We start from the raw sequence: 16839 nt of genomic DNA, 5'->3' as shown, positions 1-16839 counted from the left end.
TTTTGTTCCTAAAAATTTTGAAAATCTCCAATCTTCAGTATCAAAAGTACAGAAAAATAAATCGAAGAGGGAAAATTAAAAGGTATCAATAAACTAATGATAAATACCAGGATTAGAATTCTGTACGCTAGACGATCGGTTCATTTATAAAAGACTCATTACTGACGCTCAAATAAAAAAAAGTTAAACAACCAAACAAAGTCCGAAGTTTAGATCTAAGAGCAAAACAGCAAATACTATTCAATGTTTAAAGGAAACATATGAACGCTAACGTTACATTTAAGAAACTATGACATTAATATGCTATGCTTAGCAATTGTAATTTTAAATACAGAATGTTTGCTTTAAAATAAACAGTTTACGGAAATACTTATTTTCAAATCTGAACTGATAAAAACTGTTTATATATAATTGTAAATTTCATAAAAGAAAATTTAAAATATTCATTGTACAATGCTTTATTGCAGTTTGTTGATACAGAAACAAAATCAATTGGCTGTAAAAAGTTTTGTGTTCCTTGCTTCAATGTCGACTTATTTTTGTGCCACCGTATTTGTTACGAATAAACATTGAAGTTTTTACTTACCTAATGAAAATATTAAGTTTCAAAGAGAAATCTTAGTATCAATTATTTGGGTTTAAATTCAATTCTATTTTGCCGCAATTTAAATCTTTATTTGTAGAAATACAATAAATGTTCAGCAAATTTTTTTATTCCTTTTTTAGAAAACAATATTGTTATGTACGACAGGACTAACTGTTTTTGTCATACAGAAACATTTTTAATTGTTCTTTTTAATATCCCTAAATGTTTCAAGATTAAGTGTAGTAATGTTATAAATGTTTATGTAACCAGATGAGCCACGAGTTTAAAGGCAATGTCAACGTAATAACAGCAACATTTTATTACACAACCTATTCTGGGTAATTGTAGTAAATCGGAAAATCCTGCAATTGATTCAACACAAACCATTTAATTATCTGGTATTCCACTTTGTCATAAATTGTGTTTTCTTTGTTTTAAGTTAAGAGAACTTAAAACAAAGAAAAATACAACTTATCGCTAGTTGCATGTTCATATCAAACATTCCTTTGTTAGGGACTTTCCGTTTTAAATTTTCCTCGGAGTTCAGTATTTTTGTAATTTTACTTTTTACATATGAATACTCATGAAATCTACTGTATTAAGAAAAATAAACTCTCTATAAATTCCATGCGTTTAAAGGGTTTTTCTTGATTTACCTACATAAGAACACTTAAAGTCAGGTATTTGGAAACCAAGGATGTATAAAAATCAACCCTTTAGAAGAGCTATGTAACAACAAGGAATTAAAAACAATAGCCAAAGCGGAAGCAAATTTTTGTTCTTCCCTGTCTGAGATTCGAACTTATGCTACTGAGATATCGTGGCATCAAATCGCCTTGCATGCCCGGCGGTCTAGACCACTCGACCAACTAGGCTGGACAACAATCAAGCGTTCGTCAGCCGGGTTTTACCTTTCTTCGTCATTTTTTTATGTGGCATCGTAACACAGTACATGTTAAATTAATGCAGGATGCAGAAATAATTACATTATAAGTATGCTCTACCAGTGACAACTCTACGACAGATTTTAACCATCGGATCACCAGTGATGGTGATATAAGTTTGAGAACACATTCTGTATATATTATTCGTCTAAATATCAGCCCAACAATGTTAGACCTGTAAATTTGCGGATGCACATTTTTTGTTCATCCCTGGCCGGGATTCAACCGCATGCTAATGAGATATCGTGGCACCAAATCGCCTTGTATAATGCCCGACGCGCTAGACCACTGGACCACAAAGGTTTTACATATAATCAAATAGCAAAATAAAAAAAAACTGAAATACATCAAAAGAATGGAAAATAACTTTCATATTTCTGACTTGGTATAGGCATTTCTTGATATAGAAAGTGGTGGATTAAACCTGGATGTATAGCTAGCTAGCTACTTCTCTCACTTGTATAACACTGGGTTTTTTTTGTATTTACCTTCACTAGGAATTTTAGTCATACTATATATACCCCAATTCATTATTCAGTTCAAATTAAAATAAAAACTCAAAGTATTACATAAAGGTATGCAGTTCGGTAGATAAAAGTTTTGATTAAAAGTAATATTTTGTTAAACCCGCACCTAACTGCGGATCCGAGTGCCTTAAATCGAAAGAAAAAACCCACCAGAATAGTCGTCGGATCTATAAATGTACCGCTTGTGTTTCATTCTCGATTGTGACATTTTGACTGAGTGTGGATGCAGCAGCAAGTAATCAATTATTGCAGAAGACACTGACCCTGTAGATGCACTCGGTCGTATAATTCTTTCGGTTTTTGTTTCTTAATCTTAATATCTTATGGTAAATGAGTTTTGAACGTCGCAAAACTACTGCTGCCTTTAAACTTATGTGTGTTTATAACAATATTGTCATTAAATTGTAACAGACCAAACTAACTGAGTTGGACCACGAAATAAAGATTTCTTGTATTGACTTTAAGCTGGTGCTCTCGTTAAATAGATAAAAAAGGCATATTATTTAGAATGTGATGGTTTACGATTACTACCGGGTTGTCATAAATGCTCATAAGTAAACCGTCTTAATTTTAGTAGTAGATATCAAAATGTGTGTTTTATATTAACTATTTGTGTATTTGATTAAAATATGAAGGTCTTTACTCTACCATCAGAGTCAATGTAGACATTGAGCACTGTAATTCCGCATTTTTATTGGACACTCATTGCATATAAAAAGTCAATAAAATACAATTTGATAAAACATTTGAAAACGAAACTGAATGCATTAGGTGCTTACATTATGATCGTAAATAATCAATGTTCGAGCACATTTTTCAGTCCTTTCACTGCCTTTTTGAAGAGGGAATCTAGCCTTTAAAATCGGGAAAGTATCAAAAAGTACAATCACAAAAGTACTGAACTCCTAGGAAAATTCAAAACGGAAAGTCCTTAATCAAATGGCACAATCAACAGCTCAAACGAATAGATAACAACTGTCATATTCCTGTATTGGTAAAGCCATTTTCTTTTGTAGAAAAAGTGTATATTAAACCTGGTCTTATTGCTAGCTAAACCTCTCACTTGTATGCCAGTCGCATCAAATTCTATCACATGTAAAACGATGTTTGAACAAAACAAACAGACATAATAGGTAAAAATGTCAAAAAGATGGATACAGAAGTCAACATTGTGTTATAATCTTAATCACTATAAAAACCAAAATCTCTTTAATTAATCATTTTGATTATTTCATAATATTTTCGCTTGGCGAAGCCAGGACTTTTGAAAGGGATGTGTAATTCCCAATAATGGAATAAATACAAAAAATCTAGTTGAGACTAAAAAAAATCGTGAGAAACACGAATGCCGATCAACGCCTCATCATGCCTGGATCCGCCACTGTGTTTTTTTTTATACACTAGCTGTTAAGATGACGAATTAAGCTCGATCATATAGTAGCTTTTGCAGTTGTCAGATTGTTCGGGTTTTATATATTCTGTACGTACCATATCTAGTTCAATTCTTGTTTGCTTTCTTCAAGTTATTATGTATTTTGAAATATAAAAAGTCATATAACTTTTGTTTTTCGTTTGTCTTTTTGAGGAAGGGTTTGGTTTATGATCACATTTATAAATTATTACGGTTATACATTTGTCAGACTTGTGAACCTCAAACTAAAAAAATCTTTGATACTGACGAGCAGTATTGACAAAGCAGTTAGAAATATAATCAATGTCAGTTGAAAGCTTTTCATTATCATTACACATCAACAACATTTAAACACAATAAAGTTATCTGGTTATTGGAGTATCATATAATAGTACCCGGATTTAGCGAAAATGATTTACATTTGAAAGCTATCACAATGTTTTCATGGACATAATCGCTAAATAATCACCTTTAATAGTAATCTAACGCATATTTTAAGTTCACGCTTTCGCGACAATCTTTACGACAATCATAAGTCAGGTTGTTGGATTTCCGGCCTGTCAAACTACTGTCCGTTTGAATTTCGAACCAGCAGGTGTAAATCTATGTAATCTTGGGGATCAAAGCCAGATAATGTCCCTGTTTTGTTTTGATCCCACTGTATGTGTTTGCTAATGATAAGTGGGTACTACATCGAGATATGAAAAGAGGATCAAGGAACGAGAAAACTGCCCACAACATAGTTTCCTTTTTCATTTATTTACATTTTTAGAATATTTTCAGAAAGTAAGTGTGATTTGTGGTACAAGTAAATATCGAGTGAGATAGCATAAAACCACGAAATCAGTTACTAACCAGGAAACAAACAAACACATGCCTGAATGTTTTTCGAATGTACGTTATTTTTAAAGATACTGGAAAATTTTATTTCTTTCAAATGTATATCTGAACTCCCGCCCTGACGGTTGAACAAGTACATATACTCCTTCTTACGTCATACTAAACGTTTTTATTATCACCATGAAGCCTTTTAAATGTTGTGTTTCACAGCAACTGTAGTCGCACTAAGAATTAAAACTGTTTTATCACCAGGACATTATAAAAAGGAAAAAAACAACAATATATATACGTATTTCATTACAATCGATATATCTTTCTAAAAAAGAACATTTAAAAAAATTAGAATGATAACAAAACTTTAATTTAGTTTTTAATCAGTTTATTTTACCAATAGGGCGAACATCTTCGATTATCAACATTTATGTAACATGTCAGTTTGTTTTGGAGGTAGTAAAAATCAAAAGATATACAAAGAAATTAATAAATGCAAGTTGATTTTCGGTTCTTTAAATTTCTTAAGAAACAGTATGATCACTCCTAATGGCTCTCGTAAATAATATCTAAAAGTTTTACCATTGGCTAATGTCATTCATTTGCATGGTATTACTAAACAAACTTCGATGCTTGCTAGTAAGAACTGTCCTGTAACGGTAGACTCGTGTCTATCTCAAGGACATCGCACGTAATCCCGAAATCAACATCTCGTGACTAAGATTTTTTATAAGCATTGAAATGCCTCAGTATGAATTCAGAATAGATCATCGTTCCTGGTGGTATACAACTTGTTGAGCAAAGTAAAAACCGATAAAATGTTGTCAGTGCCAAGTAGTACGTCTATCTTTAAAAAAGATTACTTCACAATAAGAAACGTTTTGTTTTGGTTCGAATTCCATTTTATCAGACTATCTGTCCCGTAGTCACAATCTTTATCCTGTAGCGTTTCTAGTCCATGGAATATGTTTACCGAATATTTGATTGTAAACATGGTGTATATCGCCTACAATACCTGAGGCAGTTTTTAAGGGTGGGAAAATCTATCGTTTATGTTTTGGATCGTAGAATACGCTATGCTTGTCTTTCAAAGCCACTACCCGTTTAATAGACTTGGTGGGAATAAAACATATCTTTGACCACAAATCAACTTGGATGCATTCCCGAAGAGATGCTGTAACGATAATTCTGATTGGCTGACTTGTCATTATTTCTAGATGTCGTTATACACCGGAACGTTTTATTCTTTTTTCAAGCGTCTATCATTAACATCAATTTGCCGGGTCACGTACTAACTTTACGCGGTTGACTTCCTTTAAAACATATCTCTGTCATAAGAATGTCTACATAGTTAAATACCCTATTTGTCTGTATATTGTTTTAAGAACGTTTGTTTAGAGATAAGTTTCACCTATTCAGTCCCTGTCTTGGCTTTTGTTTATCAATGACAGCAGTTTTTATGTATCATACCATCTTTTATTGTTGATGAAATCCTGTATTTATCTATGTTAAAACGATCAAACCAAACTAAGCAACCAGTTCACAAAAGGTGCCTTAAATAGACAAAACTATAAGAAGATATGTTTAAAGCTTTAGCAGACTGGAAATAATAGTATACATTTGAGTTGTACAATGAATGCATTGATAAATCTGTCTTTTGAAACAACTGCATTTGTACTGTTCAATCCAAACTATCATATCTATATGTCTTTGTTTTAAAAAGTACATGCTTCTTTTGAATTACCATAGACAACATCGAGTTACAGAAATGGAAAGTGAAAACAACCGCAGCATATCACTTAACTGATGGTTGACTTTTGTTTCCGATGGAGCCATCTAGCGACCATGTATGTAACCGAGTATTCAACATGTCAGTGAAGTTATGTCATGTTGCAACTGACCCTTTAGTGAATTGTACTGTTGCAAGGCTTATTAGTCTTGAAGACAGCATGGCAATCATCCTACATATGAGAAAAGTAAACGTTCCATTCCGATTGGTCGTGGCTGTGTATTTGTACATCCAAAAAAATGCCCCAATTTTGCAAGGGTTTATCGCCGGACTGGAGAAGTTAGGCCCGGACCATATTTCTAATTCGAGTCAATTATGAGTCTGGTTTCTAATAAACTATTTTTTTTATGTCAGCAATAATGTATGGTATTAGCGATGTTGTTACAAGTAAATATTAAATAGAGAGATTTAAACTGGTGTAAAAGGGGTTTCAAGTCTCGTTTTTATCACTACATGCATATTTTTAACGTTTATAGTGCTTAAAGATCGATATTTGTCGTGTTTCCATCGATTTGTAATAAATGCATCAGTTAAAACCAAAAATTATCAAAGTATGATACTAATTTTACTTTTTTTTTATTTCACGCTCTCCCAATCACAGGACACACTGCTTCTTTGCTAGTGTTATATGACTTGGACATAGACAAAGTCTTATTAATTCTAGATTCTTTAACGAGCAGTGACGAAATATATTGTATCTTCAAATATTTATGACGAAAACAATTTAAAAATAATAAAAAGTTTTTGAAAAAAGTAAGGAGATGAAACCAAGATAGCATTGGCGTAACCATGATAGCCTCGGCGCATCAAAGTTAGCACTGTATCAAACAAGATAGCATTGGCGCAACCAAGAAAGAATTGGTTCAACTAAGTCATGATAGCATTGGCGCAACCAAAATGAAACTGGCGCAACCAAAATTTATAAGTCATTGAAAGATAAAAACTAAGAAATATACTTTCTAACCTATTTGTGTACACTGTAAATATCGTGCTTAGAATTTAAACACTTGTGATACATGTTTAGATCTAAACGTGTTTAGGATTGTGTTTAATTTCTAAACACATTTTTCAGTAAGCACATAATATTTAAACATGACGTGAATTTAAACACGTTTAAAAATGAAAGTGTATAGAAATTAAACACATTTTTCTAAGCTGAACACGATTCTAAACACAGTCCTAAACACATTGTACTGAGACACAATTAGATCTAAACATGTAAAAAAAAAGTGCACAAAAGATGTGCTTAGAATTGTGTTTAGGATCTAAACACCATTTTTACAGTGTAAATATTCCCCATTACCAAATAAGGAGTGTTCCTAAGATAGGAAGCTTATACATAAGAAAGAAAATAAAAGCTCATCGAGTATTTTTTTAAACAAAAAATACTTAGACTTGTTAGAGTACTTGGCGCTTTGCTATAATATCTTTATCAATAAAATTAAAAGACATGTACCGGCAGTAGACATTTCAGTGATAAAAAGACTTTTGAGCGCCGAAATGTTTGACCATTTGAGCAAAAAGTAGCAAATGTTGAAGGAACATTTTTTTAATTCGCTAGATTTATTATGCTACCCCTGCTCTACGATGTCGGCGCTCAAATGAATCAATGTATTTTTTTTTCTCTCTTTGAGATGTCCTATGCCCGACATTTAAAAATACAGTTCAGAATTATATATAAATAGTGTGAGGTATACTCTGTCAATTTTCGAACCATTCTCCCGGTACATATACTGCATAATACTTTGGGTTGACAACTTTTGTAAATGTTAAATAGACGGAAGGACGGGAGTACGGGCATGCTAAGACAAATATTACGTAAGAATATATGTTAGTCTCCTTTTGAATCCAACTTTAGGTTTCTTCTTCTTATCAATGCTTAAAAAAATAGTTATTGTGCTATATAATTCAATCTTTTGTTTATAGGAGCTATTTTGTGTATTGTAGATGATATACATGTCCAGATATACATAAAAGATAACTATTGTCTTGCTGATATAAATCTGCTCGGATCATCACCTTCTGAAAGGCGCAGAGATATATCGTAACACATCGATTTTTAGGGTCACTGAAACTCTTTTTTGGATGAGTTGTAACATACATTTAGAGAGAGATTGTGTTGCATGGATGACCATCGAAACACATCGATGTTTTACTTTAAATACCGACTATTATTACCTGAAACAATAGGTAAGCCAGTCTAGTTATTGTTTATATTTACACAAAGCACCTGTTTGGCAGGTAGAAGAAAGATATCTGCTTCTACTTAACTGTGGGAAACAAAATTTACATTTTATTTTTAAAGAAATCTTAAATGATTTCATGACGTCTTAAGAGTTTCAAAAATTCCATTCTTCTGACACAAACATACCCCCTAAATAGTATTAAGCATTGGTGGTCGAAATGACATGCTTAGTCACATAAGACATGTAATACAAGCTTGAAGAATCTGTCGTCACGTAAAAGACGACTTTCAGATTCGTTTCGTTTACAAATTCCGCTAAAGTGTCAGACATTGTTAAACTATCTTTTATTGTCTTTTTAATTTTTTTGACAAGTTTGAAATGTAGCATTTTGAAGTTTAAGTTACAGTATCATGTTAATATTGTAATTTTCACCTAATGTTTCACTCTTCCTTAGGCATAGGTGACGAGATTAGACAGTAGATTCAGCATTATATATTTCCTATTGTTCGACTGAATTCATGTAAATTGAGTACGTATCGTTTGTTTGTTTGAAATTGCATACTTTAAATATAATTGTAATAATAACATTTATATGAATTTCTTTTTAGATAATTGTACTTAGTCCTTTGTGGTGGTATTAAAATGATTTGTCATTTTTATTATGCAATCTCGTCACCGATTTTTAATTTTATTGAACTGTGTACCTTGACATCCCAAATAAATCACATGGATACTTAGTACTTGAGATTTCAAATAATGGAATTGGAATATGACAAGGCCACTTATTGCTTATTTTCATAATGCGGAAAGTGCTTATCGAAAAAAGGAACTGGATTGTTTTGTGTTTTCACTATACATGCTTTAACTATTACAATAATTGCGCTTTTTTTATGTGGAAAGTGTTAATCGAACAAAAACAGTTGAATTGTGGTAGGACTATAACTCTTAATTCACTTGTTTCGTGTACCGTGTCGCTTGTGTGTTTTTTCTGATAAATATGACAACTCTGAGGCACATTGCCGGTACAAACACATGGCTTACACCACATATTCAAATTCCCGTCTAAAATTTAAGACCAACAATGTTAGATATGCATTTGCGTTTGCAATTATTTGTATCCCCTCGGCGTACGTTAACCCGTGCCTCGGTGTTGTGAAACTCTGTGACATCTTTGTCTAGCGACCGACCTAGACCACTAAGCTAACTTTAAAAAAATATTTCTAAATGTGACAACTCTCCGTCGTGGTTCCCTTATATCATAACAGCTTCTTAATATAAGTACGTAGGACTCGGAGATGGTGTGCGATGGTCTATAGGACACGTGATGGCTAGTTTAAAATTTACAGATGACCAATTATTATGAGAGCTTGAAATTCCTTGTTTCTTATTCCTTGTTCTGAATCAAAGCAGCTGTATAGAGTTTTCTAAATCAAAGCAGCTGTGTAGAGTTTTCTGAATCAAAGCAGCTGTATAGAGTTTTCTGAATCAAAGCAGAGGTATAGAGTTTTCTGAATCAAAGCAGCTGTATAGAGTTTTCGCTTATGTTGTACGACAAACCAAGAAGTATTTGCATCTCAAACAACTTCAGCTTGTGTCTTTCTATGTGGTGATGTTACACTAATGTTTCGGGTAAGGGTGAAGGTTGGTACCTATTCACAAACGTTTAAACCCGCTGCATTGGTTTGCATCTGTCCTAAGTCAGGAACCTGGTGTTCAGTAATTGTCGTTTGTTGATGTGGTCCTTAAGTGTTTCTCGATTCTTTTTTTATATATAGATTAGACCGTTCGAATGGTTTTACACTAGTATTTTTTGGGGCCTTTTATAGCTTGCTGTTCGGTGTGAGTCAAGGCTCCGTATTGAAGACCGTACCATGACCTATAACAGTTTACTTTTATAAACTGTGACTTGAATGCAGAGTTGTCTCATTGGCACTAATACCACATCTTCCTATATCTGTAGATTGTTGGTTTTCCCGTTTGAAAGGTTTTGCACTAGTCATTTTGGGGCCATTATAGCTATAATTCAAGCTGTTCGGTGTGAACCAAGGCTCCGTGTGGAAGACCGTACTTTGACCTATGATAGTTTTTCTTTAACAGATTGTGACTTGGATTGAGAGTTGTATCATTGGCACTCATACCACATTATCTCATATCTATCCAACCACATGTTTTTAGTCATTGCAATTGGTTTAATGGTGTTGATAAGGAAAATAGCTTTTATATGTAACATCAATTTCTGAACGATAATATGAACGACTTCTTTTTTTGTCTAAGCTATTTGCTAAGTATAATGTACACTTTACCGTTACAGGGGGTTGCTGACTCGTTGACTAGTGACACAATATTTCCTGTGAGAATACAAGATCATACAAGTCGGATGACTGGTAGAATTCGAAACAGTGGTACAAAGCCACGTGGCCACTGGTTCGGAGTTGGATAGAAAGGTTCCTCTCACTTATTATAATTTATAGTAATTTTCGAATAAATAAATAATTTCCTCATAGCCTCCATATTTTATTTGGAAGTAAAATAAATAAATAATAAATTTACAAATAAAACAGTGCACATATATATAGTTAACGACAACGAAATAATGCAAAATTCAATGAAATTGCGGTAAAAAATAAATAAATGCCTTTTCCATGTTAAGAAATTCACCTGTTTTATCGTCTTAAATGTAGAAAGCGATTTTAAGCAAAAATGGTATGTTTAGATTACATTTTAAAAATAACTTACCGAAGGAAATTTTCCAAAGTATAAGTTATCTTGAAAACAGTGAAATATGTAAAAAAAATTAACATGGAACTAAGCTTTTGTATTTACAATATTAAAAAAACTAATTTCAAAGTTTTACTTTTTACTATTAATTCGTGATTCGTTACAAGAAGTAACAAAATTGTGAAGTAAACTGAACATACTTGCAAGAAATATTTTTAGACAAGGTTAAGATGCACATTATGAAATTGAACATTGGTTATTGGCAGTTCTAGTAGATACGAATCGTATTTCAAAAATATGAAATAATAATTAAAATAAATAAATGCATCAAAGCGTGTTGAACATTTCATTTCATGTAAGAATCATATATTAAAAAAATATTCAATTTGTTTTTCAAATTTGTTTTTTGATGTTTCAGAATTACAAATGTATATTATTTCTGATAATCATATCAAGTAATATCCTAAATATCATGATCATTGCAATATGAGTAATTGTGTTCATATCTTGTCATATACTGCTACCACCTATGAAGTACCATTTCCGAATGTTTCCATAACGGACCGAAGTTTACCGAAGTATTTTCTTTTAAAGGATCGACCTAATCAAAATTTTCTACAAACAAAAAAAAAATATTTTTTTTATATCAAAATAGCTGCATTCTCGAAAATCTAAGCAATGGAATAAGAATTGGGACATATTTTAAGTAAAATTTAAGTAAAAGCTATATGCCATTCGATAATCATATGAGTTTACCAACAATAACATTGGAAGAAGACAAATCTAAGATCAATGTTGCTGTAATATGTATAAGTGAAAAGATAACAAATAATATAATGCACCAAATGAACTATAACAATAGACATACATTGTATAAATATAAGATATCATGTTTCATGTTAAAAAGTTATAAATGTGAACGGACTGATTGAAACTTTTAAGATCAGACACTACTAGTATATTGTGAAATTTGTTAGTATGAAGGTATCCAAAGTTCCAGAAAAGTATTGTTTCTTTTTTTTTAATAGTCTTCAATTTTAAATGAAAAAAAAACAAATATTAAACTATAAGGTATTAACTGACTTAAACACGATATCTGAGATTTATAGAATATGCCAAATGCGTATGAAAAGAAATACATTAAAAAATAACAACAAACTTTTCTACAATGTTGCTAAGAAACTAGAAAAGATTTTTTTCTACGAATCTGACACCACCGTTTGCCATAGAATAAAAATGCGATGTTTGATGAATATAAATAAATTAACAATGACTTTTTATTTATGAATATGAGATAATATTGAGCAATCCTGATGATAACACTGTCAACAACTTTATAACAAATAGTTGTTAGAAAATAGGTATATAAATGTTTTTTAACAGTATTCTTTTTTCATAGTCAAGGCATAAGAGGACTAGTTGACCCTTCATGCTCCGATAAAACATACCTTGTTTATTATAAAATTATTATACTAATTTAATTCTGTTGTACAGCACTTGAATGACTTACTTAATAAATGAATGCATTTTGTATACGTGAAAGATGTCATTTATACACAACTTTTCCGGGTCACTATGCACAAATTGTTTTTTTCTCTCCACATACATGTATATGTATGCAGGACAAAACTTTGTATTGTTTTTTTTTCAATTATATCACATTGAACATTATTTACAAGAAAATGCTTAAATAATTTATATAAAATGTCTAATGATAGGGCGGAATGAATTTAAACGTTAACTTCACTCTGCACAGAAATACGAGTTCTGCATGGAATAAAGTTTGTTTATATGATTGGTCGGGCACCTCGATTTATTCAAATCAGGTCCGAGAGATTCTGAAATATTCTGTTCGGGTGACTCGGCTGAATCCTCTGACGTTTGCACATCCATAAACATGTTGTTGGACAGATCCACATTGGAATATAAAGAACCTGTAAAAGTAAAATAAGCATGTTTATCAATTGGTCACACGAAATTCGCATTGGTCAACAAGAAATATCAAGTACCGAAATTTTGAATTTCAGAAATATAAGCATGTCCTTAACCGTATTTCGATTTTATTTTTACATATTTTACTACAGCCGATTTTGGTAACAACGTTTAAATCATTGATTCTGGCAGACTATTTTCATTTGTTTCTAAATATTTCAATTGTATACATTTACTTCCGGCCAGTAAAGTTTTACTTTTAAATCGAGGCTTCACCGCTCAATATATGATCTATATGTACCTAAAATGCAACATTATACAGAGATCCTTCCATTTTCATACCTTTTCTCACTTTGGTCCATTTAACACACAAAAACATTTTTTTTAAATACTTGGTCTATTTAAAAAAAAAATTTGTAGCAATTGCAGATAAGATCTGTTGTTTCTCAGTGTTTTTGCATCAGTTACATTTAAAATCATTTTTCTGATTGAAGCAAATGGGTTTTTAATAGCGCTGTAGACAGAAAATGACGTACTTTCCCACTCTTTTAAAGATTTGTTATTGCAATGCATCATACCCTTTTATAGTTAAAATGTCTCTGTACATTTTTGTTCATTTACTTATTGCACCAAATAGTTAATAGGCAAACCATCGTTTTTGTTCTGTTTCTTGTCTGTCCATCTACCTGTTATATTTTATGCATACCCTTACACATTTTATGGACATTTATCGATAAGCAACGTTACGTCCACAAAATGTTTGGTTAAGTACCATTAAAAGCAGAACATTTCCATGTTATTTTAACTTAAGTCTATGTAAAATGTTTTTATAAAAAAAAAATACTAGTCTATCCGATTTTTTTTTAGCCAGAAGTACACGAAACTAGTAAATATTTTTCTGAGCCTTAATATTTAACTTAAATTCCTATCTTTCTTTAATCATGTGATCATTAAAATACCTATGTACTGTAGACAATTTATGCATGCACTTGTCTCCTATTCTCCCAACCGTGTCCTATTATGGAAGTATCCTTTGATGTGTTAGCCGCCATTAAAGAAGATTTCAGATGAGTGAAAAAATATTTATGTACTTTTAATTCCACGATTAAGTGTTGAAATTGAGCATAACCAAGTATACTCGTCATTAGTGAATTTTTATGGGTAAAAAACGGGAATCTTGCTCGTATACTTAAAGGGAAGATAAATTGGAAAGACAAACTCTCAAAAAGATCTCTTAAGATAACAATCCACAAATGTATTTATCTAATACATTTGATATGCAATGGTATGATTTGCATTTTGAGATAAAACGCTAATGCATTTTGCGTGAATCTAAATTTTTACGATAATTGTTTATTTTGATAGCACCATGATTTTATTATTTTTATGCCGTAAAAGAACTTAAATATTTGTAAAAACTTGCGCAGTCATTTTTATGAAATCTGCATTTTACATTTTTGAACTTTTAGTATTAAGTAAGTCCATCTTTACCTTAAAACACTCGCTGTGTATTAAATGTTGTAAGAAAATGACATGTAAATTTCAGCGAAATTTATTCAATGCTACATGTGCTTTTAATAATTGAAAGTGTTTACAAAATAGGTGCCCCATGAAAGAATACAAAATCTCCGATAGTTCACATACAACAGAACATATATCTATACTATTAAATGAGAAGACCTCATTTTTGGTGTCGCTTCTCTTCTTTCCACAATAAATTAATCAACACGACTCTGTGTCCTATATATACAGTGCATAGTCGCATTTGTAATCCATTCATATGATTATTCAGATTGAGTTATTTTGGGAGAAAAACGAGAAAAAAGGCATCCGGATATTGTCCCGTCATTGGACGAAATTTTAAGTCAGATTATACTTCCGGTTTGCGTTTTTCTGTATACTTTGAACAAACAAATAGTACGAAGAAAGTGTATTTTAATTTTGTTCAGAGTTTATTAAATGGAGAGGGTCTGTATACTATGTCAATTGACCACCATGGATCGATTACTAAACTAAAAACTGAAAGTAAATACACTTTATTTATATAGTAATATACAGATAAGCGCTAAAATTATTCATGTGAACTTTTGATATCTTTTCTGAAATTCTCCATTCATTAAATATTTTACAAAATTCATTGATTACAAAAAAAAAAGATGTGGTATGATTGCCATGTTGAGACAACTCTCCACAAGAGACCAAAATGACACAGAAATTTACGACTATAGGTCACCGTACGGCCTTCAACAACCAGCAAAGCCCATACCGCATACTCAGCTTTAAAAGGCCCCGAAATGACGATGTAAAAAATTCAAACGAGAAAACTAGCGGCCTTATTTATGTACAAAAAAGGAACAAAAAACAAATATGTAACACACAAACAAACGACAACCACTGAACTACAGGCTCCTTACTTAAATGTTCATAACATACTAAATGTATGTTCATATTGAAATTGATAGAAAACCAAAAATTGGGAATTTTGGAAATGAAGGAGGAGGTATAAAACTTCTAACAACACTTTACATACTTTTAACTCCGCTCTGAATGCCCGCGATTTCGCGGGTGTATTCTAGTAACTATAATGAACAAATATTGAAAACCAATTAATTTTCGCGAGCGATTTAATAGTCACGACTTCCGTGAGCAGAAACATAACACCAATATAAATCCTTTAAAAGTTTAATAGAAAAAGAATGTCTTCTTGCTTTGTTTTAGGTTTTGAAGAAAAAAAGCATGCCTTTGAAACACCCCATCTTAAGAAAAAAGACTCCATCTAAAAATATGCATAGCACTACTGTAGCCCTCATAAATAAAGGCAACAGTAGTATACCGCTGTTCAAACTCATAAATCCATGGACAAATCATAAATCCATAAGTGTCAAATCGATTCCTTGCAAGTAGCTTGTCTGTTTTTTTTTTTTTTTTATTAATGGACTTTATCATATTTAATCCTACTTTTTGTATTTATTTTTTTATTCGTTGTTCAACCATCGGATGCCTTCAAGAGATGCTGAATAAAAAAATGGATATTTCCGGGTTTGGTACGTGTCGGAAAGCTAATCATATCCGTATCCGTAGCATATTATATTCAAGGTTATATTAAAATTTTAGCATCTCATTATACTAGTTAATGCCAAAGTATATGTAATTGTATTTTATAGAACATTAATTCCAAAGTTTATTAATATAGAAATAGAAAAAAACCAAAGGGTATGAAATATGCTACACTGATTATTAATTTTTGCATAATAAAGTCATTAATCATCCTGTGTTTACCAGCAATTTTTATACTGAGATGCAATTGTAATTCTGTCTTCAATTAAGGTTTAAAGCAGCTCAAACTAGAGGACGAGTCAGTTTCTCAATAGAACAGGAGAGTGTAGCGTAAAATGGATTGACTTTAGAAATGCCAATGTTGTACTAGATAACTATTTAGTTTGATACTGTACAAATTCATTACAAATTGCATTTGTCTAATATTGTATAAGTGCAGCATACATACAATTTCGCCAAACTTGGAATTGATGACCAATAAATTGTTAAACAACTATAAGTTGAAAACAAATGTTGAACTAACTTTGACTGAGCGTTTTTGTGTTTTACTCGATGTACATACTAATATTCGTGGATTTGTCAAAGTTATATTTGTTTCCATTTTTAACTTGAAAAAAGGCTTTTGATTGTCACGGTCGTCTGCAGTGATACTCACCCTCGTTATCAGATGCCATACGAAGAGATTGTTCGTCCATGTCTTGATACAATGATGGATCCTTATCGTCATCTAGATGTCGCCCTCGTCGTTTTCTTTCTTTTCCAATTGAATCATCCGAACCTCTTCGAGACATTTTCTTTACCTGAAATATAAAAGCTTTCCTTGAATGCAAAGCTCTAGTTCCTTGTCCGGTTTGGATA

General features: G+C 31.8%; 1 protein-coding gene across 4 annotated transcripts in view; it reads right to left on the bottom strand.

Moving 5' to 3' along the window:
- Nucleotides 1-10775: 10775 nt before the first annotated feature.
- The window catches only part of LOC139511560 (LIM homeobox transcription factor 1-beta-like), a 40145-nt gene continuing 34081 nt past the window's right edge, over nt 10776-16839 (bottom strand). For all 4 annotated transcript variants that reach the window (XM_071298392.1, XM_071298395.1, XM_071298393.1 and 1 more), the window contains exons 6-7: nt 16637-16781; nt 10776-12926 (exon numbers count right to left, since the gene is read on the bottom strand). In XM_071298392.1, coding sequence (XP_071154493.1) covers nt 12736-12926; nt 16637-16781 — 336 coding nt within the window. In that variant the 3' untranslated portion in view covers nt 10776-12735. The remainder of the gene's footprint in view (nt 12927-16636; nt 16782-16839) is intronic.

This window comes from Mytilus edulis, chromosome 2 (genome assembly GCF_963676685.1).
Source record: "Mytilus edulis chromosome 2, xbMytEdul2.2, whole genome shotgun sequence".
NCBI classification, from domain to species: Eukaryota; Metazoa; Mollusca; class Bivalvia; order Mytilida; family Mytilidae; genus Mytilus; species Mytilus edulis.
The sequence above is the reverse complement of the archived record's forward strand: the minus strand, read 5'-3'. Positions and strand labels throughout refer to the sequence as shown.